The sequence below is a fragment of the Rhinopithecus bieti genome, unplaced genomic scaffold (genome assembly GCF_001698545.2).
Source record: "Rhinopithecus bieti isolate Rb0 unplaced genomic scaffold, ASM169854v2 scaffold_15133, whole genome shotgun sequence".
NCBI classification, from domain to species: Eukaryota; Metazoa; Chordata; class Mammalia; order Primates; family Cercopithecidae; genus Rhinopithecus; species Rhinopithecus bieti.
The window spans coordinates 753,551-770,423 of record NW_016808815.1 but is presented as its reverse complement, the minus strand read 5'-3'; the positions used below and the strand labels follow the sequence as shown (position 1 = coordinate 770,423).

General features: G+C 38.0%; 1 protein-coding gene and 1 pseudogene across 4 annotated transcripts in view; one reads left to right on the top strand and one right to left on the bottom strand.

Annotated features, from left to right (window-relative positions):
* Positions 1 to 16,873, top strand: part of BLTP3B (bridge-like lipid transfer protein family member 3B) — a 116,489-nt gene that overhangs the window by 80,550 nt on the left and 19,066 nt on the right. For 2 of the 3 annotated variants that reach the window (XM_017887279.1, XM_017887281.1), the window contains 3 exons: positions 12,130 to 12,323; positions 12,664 to 14,165; positions 14,444 to 14,619. In XM_017887279.1, coding sequence (XP_017742768.1) covers positions 12,130 to 12,323; positions 12,664 to 14,165; positions 14,444 to 14,619 — 1,872 coding nt within the window. Of the gene's footprint in view, positions 1 to 448; positions 525 to 12,129; positions 12,324 to 12,663; positions 14,166 to 14,443; positions 14,620 to 16,873 lie in introns of those variants that run through there. The other variant, XM_017887282.1, reaches the window with a different exon arrangement.
* LOC108538939 (splicing factor 3B subunit 6 pseudogene) lies at positions 6,161 to 6,835 on the bottom strand (annotated as a pseudogene). The gene has a single exon (XR_001888234.1). The product of XR_001888234.1 is annotated as a splicing factor 3B subunit 6 pseudogene (transcript).

Sequence of the window (16,873 nt, the reverse complement as noted above, 5' to 3'; positions counted from 1 at the left end):
ATTATATATATTATTTTTTCTGAGACAGATTCTTGCTCTGTTGCCTATGCTGGAGTGCAGTGGTGCGATCTCAGCTCACTGCAACCTCCACCTACCGGGTTCAAGCAATTCTCCTGCCTCAGCCTCCTCAGTAGCTGGGACTACAGGCATGCACTACCACATCCGGCTGATTTTTGTAAATTTTTTTTTTAGTAGAGGCGAGATTTCTTTTCTCCTTGTTGGCCAAGCTGGTCTTGAGCTCTAGACCTCAAGTGATCTGACCTCCTTGGCTTCCAAAAGTACTGAGATTACAGGCACGAGCCACTGCACCCACCCTATTAATGTATGTTTTTAGTTTCAAAAGGAACTTCTGATCCTCATACCATAGATTTGGACTTTGTTGCTAAATTAAAAGATGGCATCCTGGGAATTACAAAGATGTCTATCTATTTTATTGTTTTATTCCTAGTTTGGGTGAAAATTCTGGCATCAGCCAGGTGCAGTGGCTCATGCCTGTAATCCCAGCACTTTGGAAGGCTGAGGCAGGTGGATCACCTGAGGTGAGGAGTTCAAGATCAGCCTGACCAACGTGGTGAAACCCCGTCTACTAAAAATGCCAAATTAGCCGGGTATGGTGGCACATGCCTGTAATCTCAGCTACTTGGGAGGCTGAGGCAGGAAAATCGCTTGAACCAGGGAGGTGGAGGATGCGGTGAGCTGGGATCACGCCATTATACTCCAGGCTGGGCAACAAAAGCGAAACTCCGTCTCAAAAAATAAATAAATAAATAAATTTTAAAAAATTTAAAAACTTTCTGGCATCTAATCCTATCTTCATGTTTCAAGAATCTTTTGTGGGTTTTTGTTTATCTGTGTGTATTTCTCATTTGTTTCTCTCAGCTGCCTTCCTAAGCAGATGAGAAAACTCAGATAGGTGAAGGAAGACATCTGCTCAGCATCTTATAGAGAATAAAATGGCACAGTTGAAACTCAGGCATTGTCTTGTAAATCTAAATTCATTGTTTTTTCCCCACTGTATTATACTGCTCCCCTTTGCCCCTGTATTCACCACAGCCATTGTCTGTTATTGCATAATCATAGTATTCCAGCCATGCCCCCATAATTGTTTTTCTTAAATAAAATATGTCATTGAACAAGTAATTTTAAAATTTTATTCTATGTTATTTTATTTAAAACTTTTGTTATTTCCATAGGTTATTGGGGAACAGGTGGTGTTTTGTTACATGAATAAGTTGTTTAGTGGTGATTTCTAAGATTTTGCTGTACCCATCACCGGAGCAGTATACCCTGTTTGTAGTCTTTTATCCCTCACCCCCTTCCCACCCTTTCCCCCAAGTCCTCAAAGTCCATTGTATCATTCTTATGCTTTTGCATCCTCATAGCTTAGCTTCCAGTTATAGGAAGAACATATGATGTTTGGTTTTTCATTCCTGAGTTACTCATTCCTGAGTAACTACTAAAAGTAGTTACTATTACTACTTAGGATAATAGTCTCCAGTCTCATCCAGGTTGCTGCAAATGCCATTAATTCATTCCTTTGTATGGCTGAGTAGTATTCTGTTATACACACACACACACACACACACACACACACACACACACACAAACACACCACAGTTTCTTTATCCACTCATTGATTGCTGGGCATTTGGGTTGGTTCCACGTTTTGTAATTGTGAATTTTGCTGCTATAAACGTGTGTGCAAGTATCTTTTTCATACAATGACTTCTTTTCCTCTGGGCAGATACCCAGTAGTGGGATTGCTGGATCAAATGGTAGTCTTATTTTAGTGCCTTTTTTTTTTTTTTTTTTGAGATGGAGTCTTACTCTGTCACCCAGGCTGGAGTGCAGCGGCGTGATCTGGGCTCACTGCAACCTCTACTTCCCGGGTTCAAGCAATTCTCCTCCCTCAGCCTCCTGAGTAGCGCCACTGCACCCAGCTAATTTTTGTATTTTTAGAGATGGGATTTCACCGTGTTGGCCAGGCTGGTTTTGAACTCCTGACCTTGTGATCCTCCTGCCTTGGCCTCCTAAAGTGCTGGGATGACAGGCATGAGCCACCATGCTCTGCCTACTTTTAGCTCTTTAAGGAATCTCCACACTGTTTTCCATAGTGGTTGTACTAGTTTATATTCCCACCAGCAGCGTAGAAGTATTCGCTGTTCACCACATAGTAGATGTTCAGTGCATAGTAGATGTTCAGTGCCAACATCCACTATTTTTTGATTATGGCTTTTCTTGCAGTGAGAATGGTGGTATCACATCGTGGTTTTGATTTGAATTTCCCTGATCATTAGTGATGTTGAGCTTTTTTTTTTCCTGTTTGTTGGCCACTTATATATATTCTTTTGAGAACTATATACTCATTGTCTCAGCCATCAATCCCTTTTTGGTGGGATTGTTTGTTTTTTTCTTGTTGATTTGAGTTCATTGTAGCTTCTGGTTATTAGTCCTTTGTCAGATGTATATAGATCATGAAGAGTTTTTCCCACTTTGTGGGTTGTCTGTTTACTCTGCTGACTGTTCCTTTTGCTGTGCAAAGCTCTTTAATTAAGTCTCAGCAATTTATCTTTGTTTCTTATTACATTTCCTTTTAGGTTCTTGGTCATGAAATCCTTGTGTAAGCCAATGTGTATAAGAGTGTTTCCAATGTTGTCTTCTAGAATTTTTATAGTTTCAGGTCTTAGATTTAAGTCCTTAGTCCATCTTGAGTTGATTTTTGTATAAAGTAAAAGATGAGGATCCAGTTTCATTCTCCCACATATGGCTAGCCAATTATCCCAGCACCATTTGTTGAAAAGTGTGACCTTTCCCCACTTTATGTTTTTATTTGCCTTGTTGAAGAACAGTTAGCTGTAAGTATTTGGGTTTACTTCTGGATTCTCTATTCTGTTCCATTGTTCTATGTGCCTATTTTTATACCAGTACCATGCTGTTCTGGTGACTATGGCCTTATAGTATAGTTTGAAATCAGGTAATATGATGCCTCCAGTTTTGTTCTTTTTGCTTAGTCTTGCTTTGGCCATGTGGGCTCTCTTTTGGCCCCATATGAATTTTTGAATTCTGGCTGAAGAATGATGGTGGTATTTGGATGGGAATTGCATTGAATTTGTAGATTGCTTTTGGCAGTATGGCCATTTTCCCAATATTGATTCCACCCATCCATGAGGATGGGATGTGTTTCCATGTGTTTGTGTCATCCATGATTTCTTTCAGCAGTGTTTTGCAGTTTTCCTTGTAGAGGTCTTTCACCTCCTTGGTTAGGTGTATTCCTAACTATTTTTTTTTATTTTATTACTATTTTTTTTTCGCTATTGTAAAGGGGTTGAGTTCTTGATTTGATTCTCAGCTTAATCATTGTTGGTGTATGGAAGAGCTACTGATTTGTGTACATTAATTTTGTATCTGGAAACTTTGCTGAATTCTTTTATCAGTTCTAGGAACTTTCTGGAGGAGTCTTTAGTAGGGTTTTTTAGGTAAATAATCATATCATCAGCAAAGAGTGACAGTTTGACTTCCTCTTTACCTATTTGGATGCCCTTTATTTCCTTGTCTTGTCTGATTGGTCTGCCCAGGACTTCTAGTACTGTATTGAAGAGGAGTGGTGAGAGTTGGCATCCTTGTCTTGTTCCAGTTCTCAGAGGGAATGCTTTCAACTTTTCCCCATTTAGCATTACGCTGGCTGTGCGTTTGTCAGAGATGGCTTTTATTATATTGAGGTATGTCCCATGTATGCTGTTTTTACTGAGAGTTTTAATCATAAAGGGTTGCTGGATTTTGTTGAATGCTTTTTCTACATCTATAGAAATGATCATGTGATTTTTGTTAATACTGTTCATTTGGTGTATCACATTTATTGACTTGCGTATGTTAAACCATCTCTGGTATGCATCCCTGATATGAAACCCACTTGATCATGGTGGATTATCTTTTTGATATGTTGTTGGATTCGGTAAGCTAGTATTTTGTTAAGGATTTTAGCATCAGTGTTCATCAAGCATATTGGTCTGCTTTCTTTTTTGGTTATGCCCTTTCCTGGTTTTGGTATTAGGGCAATACTGGCTTCATAGAATGATTTAGGGAGGGTTCCCTCTTTCTCTATCTTTGTGGAATAGTGTCAATAGGATTGGTACCAATTCTTTGAATGTCTGGTAGAATTCTGCTGTGAATCCATCTGGTCCTGGACTTTTTTTTGTTGGTAGTTTTTAAATTATTTCAGTTTGGCTGCTTGTTATTGGTCTGTTCAGACTATCTAATTCTCCCTGCTATAAGCTAGGAGGGTTGTATTTTTCCAGGAATTCTTCCTTCTCTTCTAGATTTTCTCGTATGTATTATGCACGTAAAGGTGTTCATAGTTGCGTTGAATGACCTTTTGTATTTCTGTGGTGTCAGTTGTAATATGTCCCATTTTGTTTCTTACTGAGCTTATTTGGATTTTCTCTCTTCTTGGTTAATCTTGCCAGTGGTCTATCAATTTTATTTATCTTTTCAAAGAACCAGCTTTTTGTTTGTCTTTTGTATTGTTTTTGTTTGTTTCAATTTCATTTAGTTCTACTCTGGTCTTGGTCATTGCCTTTCTTCTGCTGGGTTTGGGTTTGGTTTGTTCTTGTTTCTCTAGTTCCTTAAGGTGTGACCTTAGATTATCTGTTTGTGCTGTTTCAGACTTTTTAATGTAGGCATTTAGAACTATAAACTTTCCTCTCAGCGCCACCTTTGCTGTGTCCCAAAGGTTTTGATAGGTTGTGTCACTATTGTTCAATTCGAAGAATTTTTTAATTTCCATGTTGATTTCATTTTTGACCCAGTGATCATTCAGGAGCAGGTTAGTTAATTTCCAGGTATTTGCATGGTTTTGAAGGTTCCTTTGAAGTAGATTTCCACTTTTATTCCATTGTGATCTGAGAGAGTGCTTGATATAATTTCAACTTTCTTAAATTTATTGAGGCTCTTTTTGTGGCCTATCTTATGGCCTATCTCTTGGCGAAAGTCTGTTGAATAGAATGTATATTCTGCAGTTGTTGGATGGAATGTTCTGTAAATATCTGTTAAGTCCATTTGTTCCAGAGTATAGTTTTGTTTTGTTTTTGAGATGGAGTCTTGCTTTGTTGCCCAGGCTGGAGTGCAGTGGCGTGATCTCGGCTCACTGCAAACTCTGCCTCCCAAGTTCACGCCATTCTCCTGCCTCAGCCTCCAGAGCAGCTGGGACTACAGACACCCGCCACCATGCCTGGCTAATTTTTTGTGTTTTTTTTTTAAGTAGAGATGGGGTTTCACTGTGTTAGCCAGGATGGTCTCGATCTCCTGACCTCATGATCCGCCTGCCTCAGCCTCCCAAAGTGCTAGGATTACAGGCATGAGCCACCACGCCCGGTCAGAGTATAGTTGAAATCCATTGTTTCTTTATTGACTTTCTGTCTTGATGACCTATCTAGTGCTGTCAATTGAGTATTGAAATCCCCCACTATTATCATGTTGCCATCTATCTCATTTCTTAGGCCTATTAGTAATTGTTTTGTAAATTTGGGAACTCCAGTGTTAGGTGCATATATGTTAGGATTGTGATAGTGTCCTGTTGGACAAGGCCTTTTATCATTGTATAATGTCCCTCTTTGTCTTTTTTAACTGCTATTGCTTTAAGGTTTGTCTGTTATAAGAATAGCTATTCCTGCTTGTTTTTGATGTCCATTTGCATGAAATGTCTTTTTCCACCCCTTTACCTTAAGTTTGTGTGAGTCCGTATTTGTTAGGTGAGTCTCTTGAAGGCAGCAGATGGTTGGTGAATATCGGGGGAACCCGCCCCCAAAATTTAAATGTATGTTCTATTTTCCCTAAGTGTTGGCCGATCTGAGAAATAAAGAGAAAGAGTACAAAGAGAGGAATTTTACAGCTGGACTGCCGGGGTGACATCACATAGCAGTAGGACCGTGATGCCCACCTGAGCTGCAAAACCAGCAGGTTTTTATTAAGGACTTCAAAAGGAGAGGTCACAAAGATCACATACTTCAAAGGGCAAAAAGGAGAACAAAGATCACATGCTTCTGAGGCCAATAAAGATCACAAGGCGAAGAGCAAAGCAAAGATTACAAGGCAAAGGTCAAAATAAAAAACTCCTGATAAGGATCTGTGTTCAGCTGTGCACGCATTGTCTTGATAAACATCTTTTTTTTTTTTTTTTTAAGTTTATTAACACAATGTATTCTAATATGTATCAAAGTTTCAAGTAGGTCATGTTGAACCTCAAATTAGAAATCACAATATTTAGTATTAATTAAAAAGGAAAAAAAACGTGGAAAATTGTCATTCATGGGATTTAGTCCAAAATGAAAATGTAGAAAACATTTATTTTGGTGAATCTGTGTTGATGCCGTATTTCTCCTTGAGAAGCTTCAACTGTTCCTCCTTTTTCTTTGTGTCCATCTTCTGAAGTGCCCTGTTGGCATTATAGTACAAAACCACAAGGTATCTGTTACAAACATTGAATCCCGATAGGTGATCACATGCATTCTTGGCATCAAAGATGTCCTCATAGACCACATAAGCTGTTCCTCTAGTTTCAGGTGTGTTCCCCACTCTGATTTGACGAATAGGTCCGTATTTCCCAAATATATCATACATTTCTTCAGCTGTGATTTTGTATGGCAAATTTCTTATATACAGTATCCGATTTACTTCAGGTGGAAGTCGAATGTTCGCCCTCTTGGCCACTTGCATCGCCATCTTGGCGGGCTGATAAGGTTACCGTAGCAGATACTGAAATTCCTCCGGAGCTCGCTCGGTTTCAGGCATTACACCGCTAGACGCAGGACATCAACATCCAGGACCGATAAACATTTTAAACAACAGAAAACAGGGTTCAAGAGCAGAGAACTGATCTGACCTCAAATTTACCAGGGAGCAGTTTTTTCCCCACCCTGATAAGCCTGAGGGTACTGCAGGAGACCAGGGCGTATTTCAGTCCTTATCTCAACTACATAAGACAGACACTCCCAGGGCAGCCGTTTATAGACCTTTCCCCAGGAATGCAATTCCTTTCCCAGGGTCTTAATTATTAATATTCCTTGCTAGGAAAAGAATTTAGCGGTATCTTCCCTACTTGCACGTCCATTTATAGGCTCTCTGCAAGAAGAAAACTATGGCTGTATTCTGCCTGACCCCGCAGGCAGTCAGACCTTGTGGTTGTCTTCCCTTGTTCCTTGAAAATCACTGTTATTCTGGTTTTTTTCAAGGTGCACTGATTTCGTATTGTTCAAACACACGTTTTACAATCAATTTGTACAGTTAATGCATTCATCACAGTGGACCTGAGGTGACATATATCCTCAGCTTACTATGAAGATAACAGGATTAAGAGATTAAAGAAAGACAGACTATAAGAGTATTATTAGGGAAGTGATAAATGTCCATGAAATCTTCACAATTTATGTTCCTCTGCCGTGGCTCCAGCTGGTCCCTCTGTTCGGGGTCCCTGACTTCTCACAACAGGTGAATTCTTATCTATTCTGTAGTTCTGTATCTTTTAAGTGGAACATTTAGGCCATTTACATTCAGTGTTAGTATTGAGACATGAGGTACCATTCCATTCATCATGCTGTTTGTTGCTTGTATACCTTTTTTTTAAATTGTATTTTTGTTTTATAGATCCTCTGAGATTTATGCTTTAAAGAGGTTCTATTATGTTTCCAGGATTTGTTTCAAGATTTGGAGCTCCTTTTAGCAGTTCTTTGTTCTTGTAGTGGTGGCTTGGTAGTGGCTAATTCTCTCAGCATTTGTTTGTCTGAAAAACACTGTATTTTTACTTCATATGTGAAGCTTAGTTTCACTAGATACAAAATTCTTGACTGATAATTGTTTTGTTTGACGAAGCTGAAGATAGGGCCAGAATCCCATTCCAGCTTCTAGATTTTCTGCTGAGAAATCTGCTGTTAATCTGATAGATTTTCCTTTATAGGTTACCTGGTGCTTCTGTCCCACAGCTCTTAAGATTCTTTCCTTCGTCTTAACTTTAGATAACCTGATGACAGTGAGCCTAGGCAATCATCTTTTGCGATGAATTTCCCAGGTGTTCTTTGTGCTTCTTGTATTTGGATGTCTAAGTCAGTAGCAAGGTCAGGGAAGTTTTCCTCAATTATTCCCCCAAATATGTTTTCCAAACTTTTAGATTTCTCTTCCTCCTGAGGAACACCAATTATTCTTAAGTTTGGTCATTTAACATAATCCCAGACATCTTGGAAACTTTGTTCATATTTTCTTATTCTTTTTTTCTTTGTCTTTGTTGGACTGGGTTAATTCAAAGACCTTGTCTTTGAGCTCTGAATTTCTTTCTTCTACTTATTCATTTCTGTTGCTGAGACTTTCTAGAGCATTTTGCATTTCTATGAGTGTGTCTGTTTATTCCTGAAGTTTTGATTGATTTTTATTTATGCTATCTATTTCCTTGAATATTTCTCCTTTCACTTCTTGTATCATTTTTTGGATTTCCTTACACTGGGCTTCTCCTTTCTCTGGTGCCTCCCTGATTAGCCTAGAATTCTTTCTCAGGTAAATCAGGGATTTCTTCTTGGTTTGGGTCCATTGCTGGTGAGCTAGTGTGATTTTTTTGGAGGTGTTAAAGAACCTTGTCTTATCATATTAACAGAGTTGTTTTTCTGGTTCTTTCTCATTTGGGTAGGCTCTCTCAGAGGTAATGTCTGGGACTGAAGGCTGTTGTTCAGATTCTTTTGTCCCATGACATGTTCCCTTGAAGTGACATTATCCCCCCCTTTTTTTTTTTTTTTTTGAGACAGAGTTTCACTCTTGTTGCCCAGGCTGCAGTGAAATGGCATGACCTAGGCTCACCGCAATCTTCGCGTCCTGGGTTCAAGTGATTCTCCCGCCTTAGCCTCCCAAGTAGCTGGGATTACAGGCATGCATCACCACACCCAGCTAATTTTGTATTTTTAGTAGAGACGAGGTTCCTCTGTGTTGATCAGGCTGGTCTTGAACTCCCGACCTCAGGTAATCTGCCCGCCTTGGCCTCCCAAAGTGCTGGGATTACAGGCATGAGCCACTGCACCTGGCCGGTATTCTCCCTTTTTTCCTATGGGTATGGATTCTGAGAGCTGAGCTGTAGTGATTGTTATCTCTCTTCTAGATCTAGACACCCAACAAGTCTACCAGGCTCTGGGCTGGTACTGGGGGTTGTCTGCAGAGTCCTGTGATGTGAACCATCTGTGGCTCAGCCATGAGTACCAGCCCAATATTTGGGTTGTCTCTTGGGTCCTGCAGTACCAATCTGCTTCCTTCAGAGGGTCTGTGGGTCCTCTCAGTTTTCCTGATTTATTCCTGTAGTCGTTCTGGAGCAAAACTTCACTATGTGAGCCTCCACACACTGCTAAGTCCGTCCAAGTTGGAGCTGCAAACTAGTCCTGCCTCCTGCCTGCCACCTTGTCCCTAAACAAGTAATTTTTCTTCAGAGTTAAGAGTAGTTTCCAGTATTTATGACTTCTAAGCGGTTTTTTTTTTTAAATATTCTTTTCTTTTTTTTTTTTTGAGACGCAGTCTCACTCTGTGCCTAGGCTGGAGTACTGTGGCACAATGATGGTTCACTGCTGCCTCAAACTCCTGGACTCGAGTGATCTTCCCATCTTAGCCTCGCTAATAGCTAGGATTATAGGCATGAGCCATCATGTCCAGCTAAGTTTAAATTTTTTATAGATACAAGATCTCACTCTGTTGCCTGGGCTAGTCTCAAACTCGTGGGCTCAAGCCATCCTCCCGCTTTGGCCTCCCAAAGCGCTGGGATTACAGACATGAGCCAACACTCCCGGCCATCTAGGCTTGTTTATACAAGTTTTGTTAGCATGTACCAAAGGAATTATAATCTCATTCTATAATCTATACTTTTTTTTTCTGAAAAAATTAACAAAATTCCTTCCTTGCGTTTTAAACTTGACCCCTGTAGATACCTGGTAGTGGAATCTCTAGATTATGTTTAACTATTTTTTAATTTAATTTTTTATTAAAGAAATTTTCAAAAATAAAAATAGAGAATATAGTATGTTGAACCCTCATGTAGATGAGTTAATTTTCATTCCTCATTATCTCTATTTTGAACAGTACTAAATGATCCAACTTTTATAATCTCTTAACTTTCCTTTTACCATTGTGAAAGTAACATATGCATTATATTTTAACAATAAAGAAGAAAAAGCCAAAAAAACAATGCTTGTAAGCTTGCGGTTTGGAGACATCTGCTCAAACGTAAGTATATTCATTTGTTAGGGCTGCTATAACAAATACCATAGACTAGGTGACTTAACAGAAATTTATTGTCTCACAGTTCTGAGGCTAGAGGTCCAAGATGAAGACTTCAGCAGGATTATTTCTTCTGAGACTGCTCTCCTTATAGATGGTCATCTTCCGCCTGTGTTTTCACATGGTCTTCCCTCTGTGTATGTGTGTTTGTCCCTCCTGTTCTGCTCTTATAAGGATATGAGTCACAATGGACTAGGGCCCACCCAGTGAACTCATTTTACCATAATTGTCTCTTTAAAGGCTTTAGCTCCAAATACATTCTGGGCTACAGGGGGATAGAACTTCAGTAAATGCATTTTGGAGGGACACAATTCAACCCATAGCAGTAAATATAGCATTGTTAGTCTTGTTTTTAATGCATGTATTTCTTTTACATATTTAATTTGCACCCTGCTTCTTTTCCTTAGTGATATCAGAATATTCAGTGTTTCTACAAGCTGCTTTTAAGTATTATTAACTACATACTAATCTATTTTATAAGTAGACTTCTGTTGGAAGCCGCATATAAATCTTTCTACTGCTTAGTGTCCTGGGTTCCTTTTTCAGTCCCACATCTGCTCTCAGGGTTCTTTCTGTGCTCTAGCTCTTGGGCAGCATTTGCTCCCTAGTCTACTCTGTGGCTACCATCATCAATCAATCTACGTTGAGATATTCCCTCTCCTTCCTTTCCTTTCAGAGTGTGATGCAGTCTCTGCAGCAGTCACTTTATTTCTATTCCCAAAGGCAAGCACCTCCACTTCACAGTTGCATGTCTCTGATAGACTTAAATTGTAATTTTTCTCTGTTTGTATCTGTCTCATGTAATAAACTATGACCTTTTAAGGAAAAAGGACCGTGCGCTATTTCTTTTGTGTTCTTTGTGCTTAGGGTAAGACAGACAATGTAGTTGACATTTAGCGGATCTTAAAGGAAAGTGAATGAATAAATGAATAACATAAGCAAATGAACCATATTCAGGACGTTGTTACAGTGTTCCCTCTCCACTGGTGTCTCACACCTTAGATTTATTTTTCTTAAATTTAGTCTAAATGCTCTAGATATGCATAACTTTAGCTTTGGTAGGAATAAATATGTCTGAATTTTTAGAATAAAAGATCTTCATCAGGGTGCTCTGAAAACAAAATGACTGTTACGGTAGAAAAATATGTGTATTTCAGGAAGTGATGTACACTCTATTTGTAAATATTAGTTTATTTTGGGAGAGCTATGAAAAAGAGTGAATTCATTTTATTGTTCAGGAGATACTTGGTTTTCACATTGCTCCAAGCACTATTATAGGCCTTGATTAAAAGTGGGGAATAGATTTATGCGTGGTCCCTCCTTTCAAGGAGAACCTGCTAGCATAGCACTTGCATAAAAAATTGGTCATTAGACTTAGCTCTCTCATTTTAGAGGATTTAGATTAAGATTCAGGTTGTAAAGTCTACAGAAATACATGATCGAGGACCACTTTGATGTGATACTTCATCAAGAAGGTAATGTTCTTACAAGTTCTTGGTGAATACAACCTTAGGAAAGAAGTTGAAACAGTGCTTCCTGTTTTATGCAGTTCGTTTTAGATTAATTTATATATTCAAAATATTCATGTGTTTTGTATATTTATATGTTATAGATATTTTAAAATATTAAAACTTTTTTTCAGTTAGTGAGGCATGGAAAATTTTTTTGGTCTATCTAAATGTGTTTGTTATTCACATGTATCACTTTGATTTTGTAAATAACACCTCAAATTTGTTTTAAGAAAGAATAAAACTGACTAAACATGTATTTTTTTTTCTCAGGGAAGATTTAGAAACATACAATTAAAATTTTTTTTAAAAAATCTTTTCTCCACAGTTCCATCTCCCAACCTCTATAGCCAGCTGAATGCACTACAGTTTACTGTGGATGAAAGAAGCATTCTGTGGTTAAACCAATTTCTGTTGGATTTAAAACAGAGTCTTAATCAGTTCATGGCTGTGTACAAGTTGAATGACAATTCAAAATCTGACGAGCATGTTGATGTTCGAGTTGATGGCTTAATGCTAAAGGTATCATACAAACAAGTAGTAGTAATGATTTAATTCAATTTTGTTCTTTTTATTTTGCAATTTATTTTGTGCATATATGTTACATTCATTATTAATTCATGTTATTGTTTTTTAAAAGATTCTCTTCTTAGTGGTCATGTAAGTCCCCTTTACTCTATTTAATAAGATTTGAGGGGAAGAGTTAGTGTTTTATGTCTTAATAGGAAAGGAGTATTTTTGGGGGAAAGGTCAAGAAAAAGAATTTCTGAGCTAAGTCATGTTCTTTTATCTGTAAGATGTGTGGATTTGACAGTTGGATGGATTTGACAGTTGGATGAGATTAATTTTTCTTCTCTTCTAGTTTGTCATTCCTTCTGAAATGAAATCTGAATGTCATCAAGATCAGCCACATGCAATTTCTATTCAGAGTTCTGAAATGATTGCCACAAATACAAGGCACTGTCCAAACTGTCGACATTCTGACCTAGAAGCTTTGTTTCAAGACTTTAAAGATTGTGATTTTTTTAGTAAAACATATACCAGCTTCCCCAAATCTTGTGACAATTTTAATCTTCTACATCCAATTTTCCAGAGACATGCTCATGAGCAAGATACGAAAATGCATGAAATTTATAAAGGAAATATTACTCCCCAATTGAATAAAAACACTCTTAAAACTTCTGCTGCCACGGATGTTTGGGCTGTGTACTTTTCTCAATTTTGGATAGATTATGAAGGGATGAAAAGTGGAAAAGGACGGCCAATAAGTTTTGTAGACTCATTCCCTCTTTCCATTTGGATTTGTCAACCAACAAGATATGCAGAGTCACAAAAAGAGCCACAGACTTGTAATCAGGTATCTCTAAACACATCACAAAGTGAATCTAGTGATCTGGCTGGCCGATTGAAGCGGAAGAAGCTATTGAAGGAGTATTATAGTACAGAGTCTGAGCCCTTGGCAAATGGTGGTCAGAAGTCTTCATCAGATACATTTTTTAGATTTTCCTCTTCCTCGTCAGAAGCAGATATTCATGTCCTAGTTCATGTTCATAAACATGTCAGTATGCAGATTAATCACTACCAGTATCTGCTCCTGCTTTTCCTGCATGAGTCACTTATCCTGCTTTCAGAGAACTTAAGGAAAGATGTAGAAGCTGTAACTGGCAGTCCTGCTACTCAGACATCCATTTGTATTGGAATTTTACTTAGAAGTGCAGAACTGGCTCTTTTGCTCCATCCAGTGGATCAAGCAAATACTCTTAAGTCTCCTGTTTCTGAAAGTGTGAGCCCAGTGGTACCTGATTATTTGCCTACAGAAAATGGGGATTTTTTGTCTTCAAAAAGAAAACAAATTAGTAGGGATATAAATAGAATTAGAAGTGTAACTGTTAATCATATGTCAGACAACAGATCTATGAGTGTTGACCTTAGCCATGTCCCTTTAAAGGATCCTTTGCTTTTTAAATCAGCTAGTGATACAAATCTGCAAAAAGGCATTTCTTTTATGGACTATTTATCAGATAAACATTTAGGGAAAATAAGTGAAGATGAAAGTAGTGGACTTGTTTACAAAAGTGGCTCAGGAGAAATTGGATCAGAAACAAGTGACAAAAAGGATTCATTTTATACAGATTCAAGTAGTATCTTAAACTACAGAGAAGATTCAAATATGCTCTCATTTGATAGTGATGGTAATCAAAATATACTTTCAAGTAGTTTAACTAGTAAAGGAAATGAAACCATAGAGTCCGTCTTCAAAGCTGAAGATTTGCTTCTGGAAGCAGCTTCACTCTCTGAAAACCTGGATATCAGTAAAGAAGAGACCCCCACAGTTAGAACACTTAAATCACAGTCATCTTTAAGGTAACAACATTTTATTGGCCTTTTTAAAAATTAATTTATTTTGTGGAGTGTGTGTGCCTGTGAGTGTGTTTTGAGGCAGGAAAGCTCATGACAAAATAAGGCATTGTTAACATGTGAAAGAGTAGGTGTTTCAAAATATGAAAACACTTTGAGCTTATATGTTTAAATGTAATTTCAGCTATGGATGCTATATACATATTTTAATTTTCTTAGATGTATTTTTTTAGATAGAATTCTTTTCTCTATATGTAATAACTTTCTAATTATTTTGTTAACAGTGGAAAGCTTAAGGAACGTTGCCCACCCAACCTGGCTCCTCTCTGTGTTTCTTATAAGAATATGAAAAGAAGCTCTTCACAAATGTCATTGGATACCATTTCACTTGACAGCATGATATTGGAAGAACAGATGTTAGAAAATGATGGAAGTGACAGCCATATGTTTTTGGAAAAAGGTAAAGTTATGATATAGTTTAAGAATTCATATTACATACATACACCTTAGGAGAAAAGGGATGCTTTTAGTTATATTCAATAATTTTAACTGTACCTATGCTTTTAAAGTTGTTGGGCATAACTAAAACAAATGAATATTTTAGTTATATTCAGTAATTGTTAATTATTAATAATATTTAGTTATTTTTAGATATATTCTAATTGTTCATTATAGCCCACCCAAAAAGACTTATTTATACATACATGGACTATGCAAGAGTACCTAACTTTCCTCTAATGGTTGTTCCATTGTTTCTTTTAACCGGAAACTCCTGCCTCTCTATGGCTGAGATCCAGCAATTATATGTATGCAGTCACTTAGACCATAAAGCAGCCAATATTAAGGCTACCAGCCTGTATTACAGAGACTCCTATATTTGGAACTTTGATTAGATGGGCTTAATTTGCATGGTGAATTCTACTGATTTACAAAATTAGGATTCTTTCACACATATAGTATATGGTGGAACTACGTGATTTTCCTATTTTACTGAAAGACAACCAATGTCCTAGTAAAGACTGCTAGAAATGAATTAGAAGGTGTTTGTTGCATCTCCCTCATTAAGGCATTAAGGAGTTTGTAAACAGGAATTAGAAGCATGGGCCATAGTCAGAGAGTAGTTGCTGCAGACACAAAAACATAGGAGACCAGAGGCAAATATGAATTACTTTGTTTTTTCTTTTCTTTTCTTTTTTTTTTTTTTTTTGAGATGGAGCTTCACTCTGTTTCCCAGGCTGGAGTGCAGTATCGTGATCTCAGCTTACTGCATCCTCCGCCTTCGGATTCAAGCAGTTCTCCTGCCTCAGCCTCCCATGTAGTTGGGATTGCAGGCATGCACCAACATGCCCGGCTAATTTTGTACTTTTCTAGGGGTGGAGTTTCGTCATGTTGGCCAGGCTGGTCTCAAACTCCTGACCTTGAATGATCTGTGCACCTCAGCGTCCCAAAATGCTGGGATTACAGGCATGAGCCACCATGCCTGGCCTGAATTACTTTCTGTTTGAAAGGAAATAAGCCCATTGATTTAGTTGAAAAGCTTAGATTAGATAATTAGTAACATAAACATAACAAGTATGTAATAAGTAATAATATAATATGTATTACTGATGTACCATAATAGTAGCTACCATTTGTTGCCAAGCAATGTCTGTTTTGTTCCGCTATCACAGAATACCACAGACTGGGTAATTTATAAAGAACAGAAATTTATTTCTCACAGTTCTGGAGACTGGGAAGTCCGAGATCAAACCTCATCAAATTGTAAGGGTTGTAATTTGCAGTCCTCTGTAGGTCAAGAGAAGCTACCTGAAGCCTGTTTTGTAAGGGCCTTAATCCCATTCATGTAGGGACAAGCTCTCGTGGGCTGATCACCCGTTAAAGGCCCTACCTCTTAGTACTATCACTTTGCCAACACATGAATTTCAAAGGGACACATTCATACCGTTGCAGGTGCTTAAATAGTTTGCTTCTTTTAATTTGAATTACAACTCTGTAATAATAGAAGCTAACATTTATTGAGCATTTACTTTGTGTTGGTACCATTCTATATGCTTTGTATATATTTTAATAAATTTAAACCTCACAACAATTCTATCAATAGTATACTATTATCTTCAGAGAGAGGTTAAATAACGAATCCAAAGTAACACAGCTAGTTAGTGGTTTAAATTCAGGTATTCTGGCTCTAGAGCCTATTGTCTACTATGTACCAAATTGCCTCAACCCTATGAGGTATAAGTGCTTATTCTTATCCTTTTACAGATACAGAAACTGAGGCTCCTGAAGTTTAAGTAGTGTTCCCATAGTCACATTATTGTACGCAGAGCTGGGATTGTCTTTCTTGTTATTCTTGTTAATCTTTTTTTTTTTTTTTGAGGTGTAGTTTTTTCTTGTTGCCCAGGCTGGAGTGCAATGTAACGATCTTCGCTCACGCAACCTCTGCCTCCTGGGTTCAAGCGATTCTCCTGCCTCAGCCTCTCAAGTAGCTGGGACTACAGGCATCCACCACCACGCCTAGCTAACTTTTGTATTTTTAGTGGAGACGAGGTTTCACCATGCTGGCCAGGCAGGTCTCGAATTCCTGGCCTCAGCCATCTCAGCCTCCCAAAGTGCTGGGTTTACAGGTGTTAGTTACCATGCCCAGCCTCTTGTTATTCTAAACTAATATTTACTAGGGACTTACTATACCAGTTACTATCGTAAGTATCTTACAT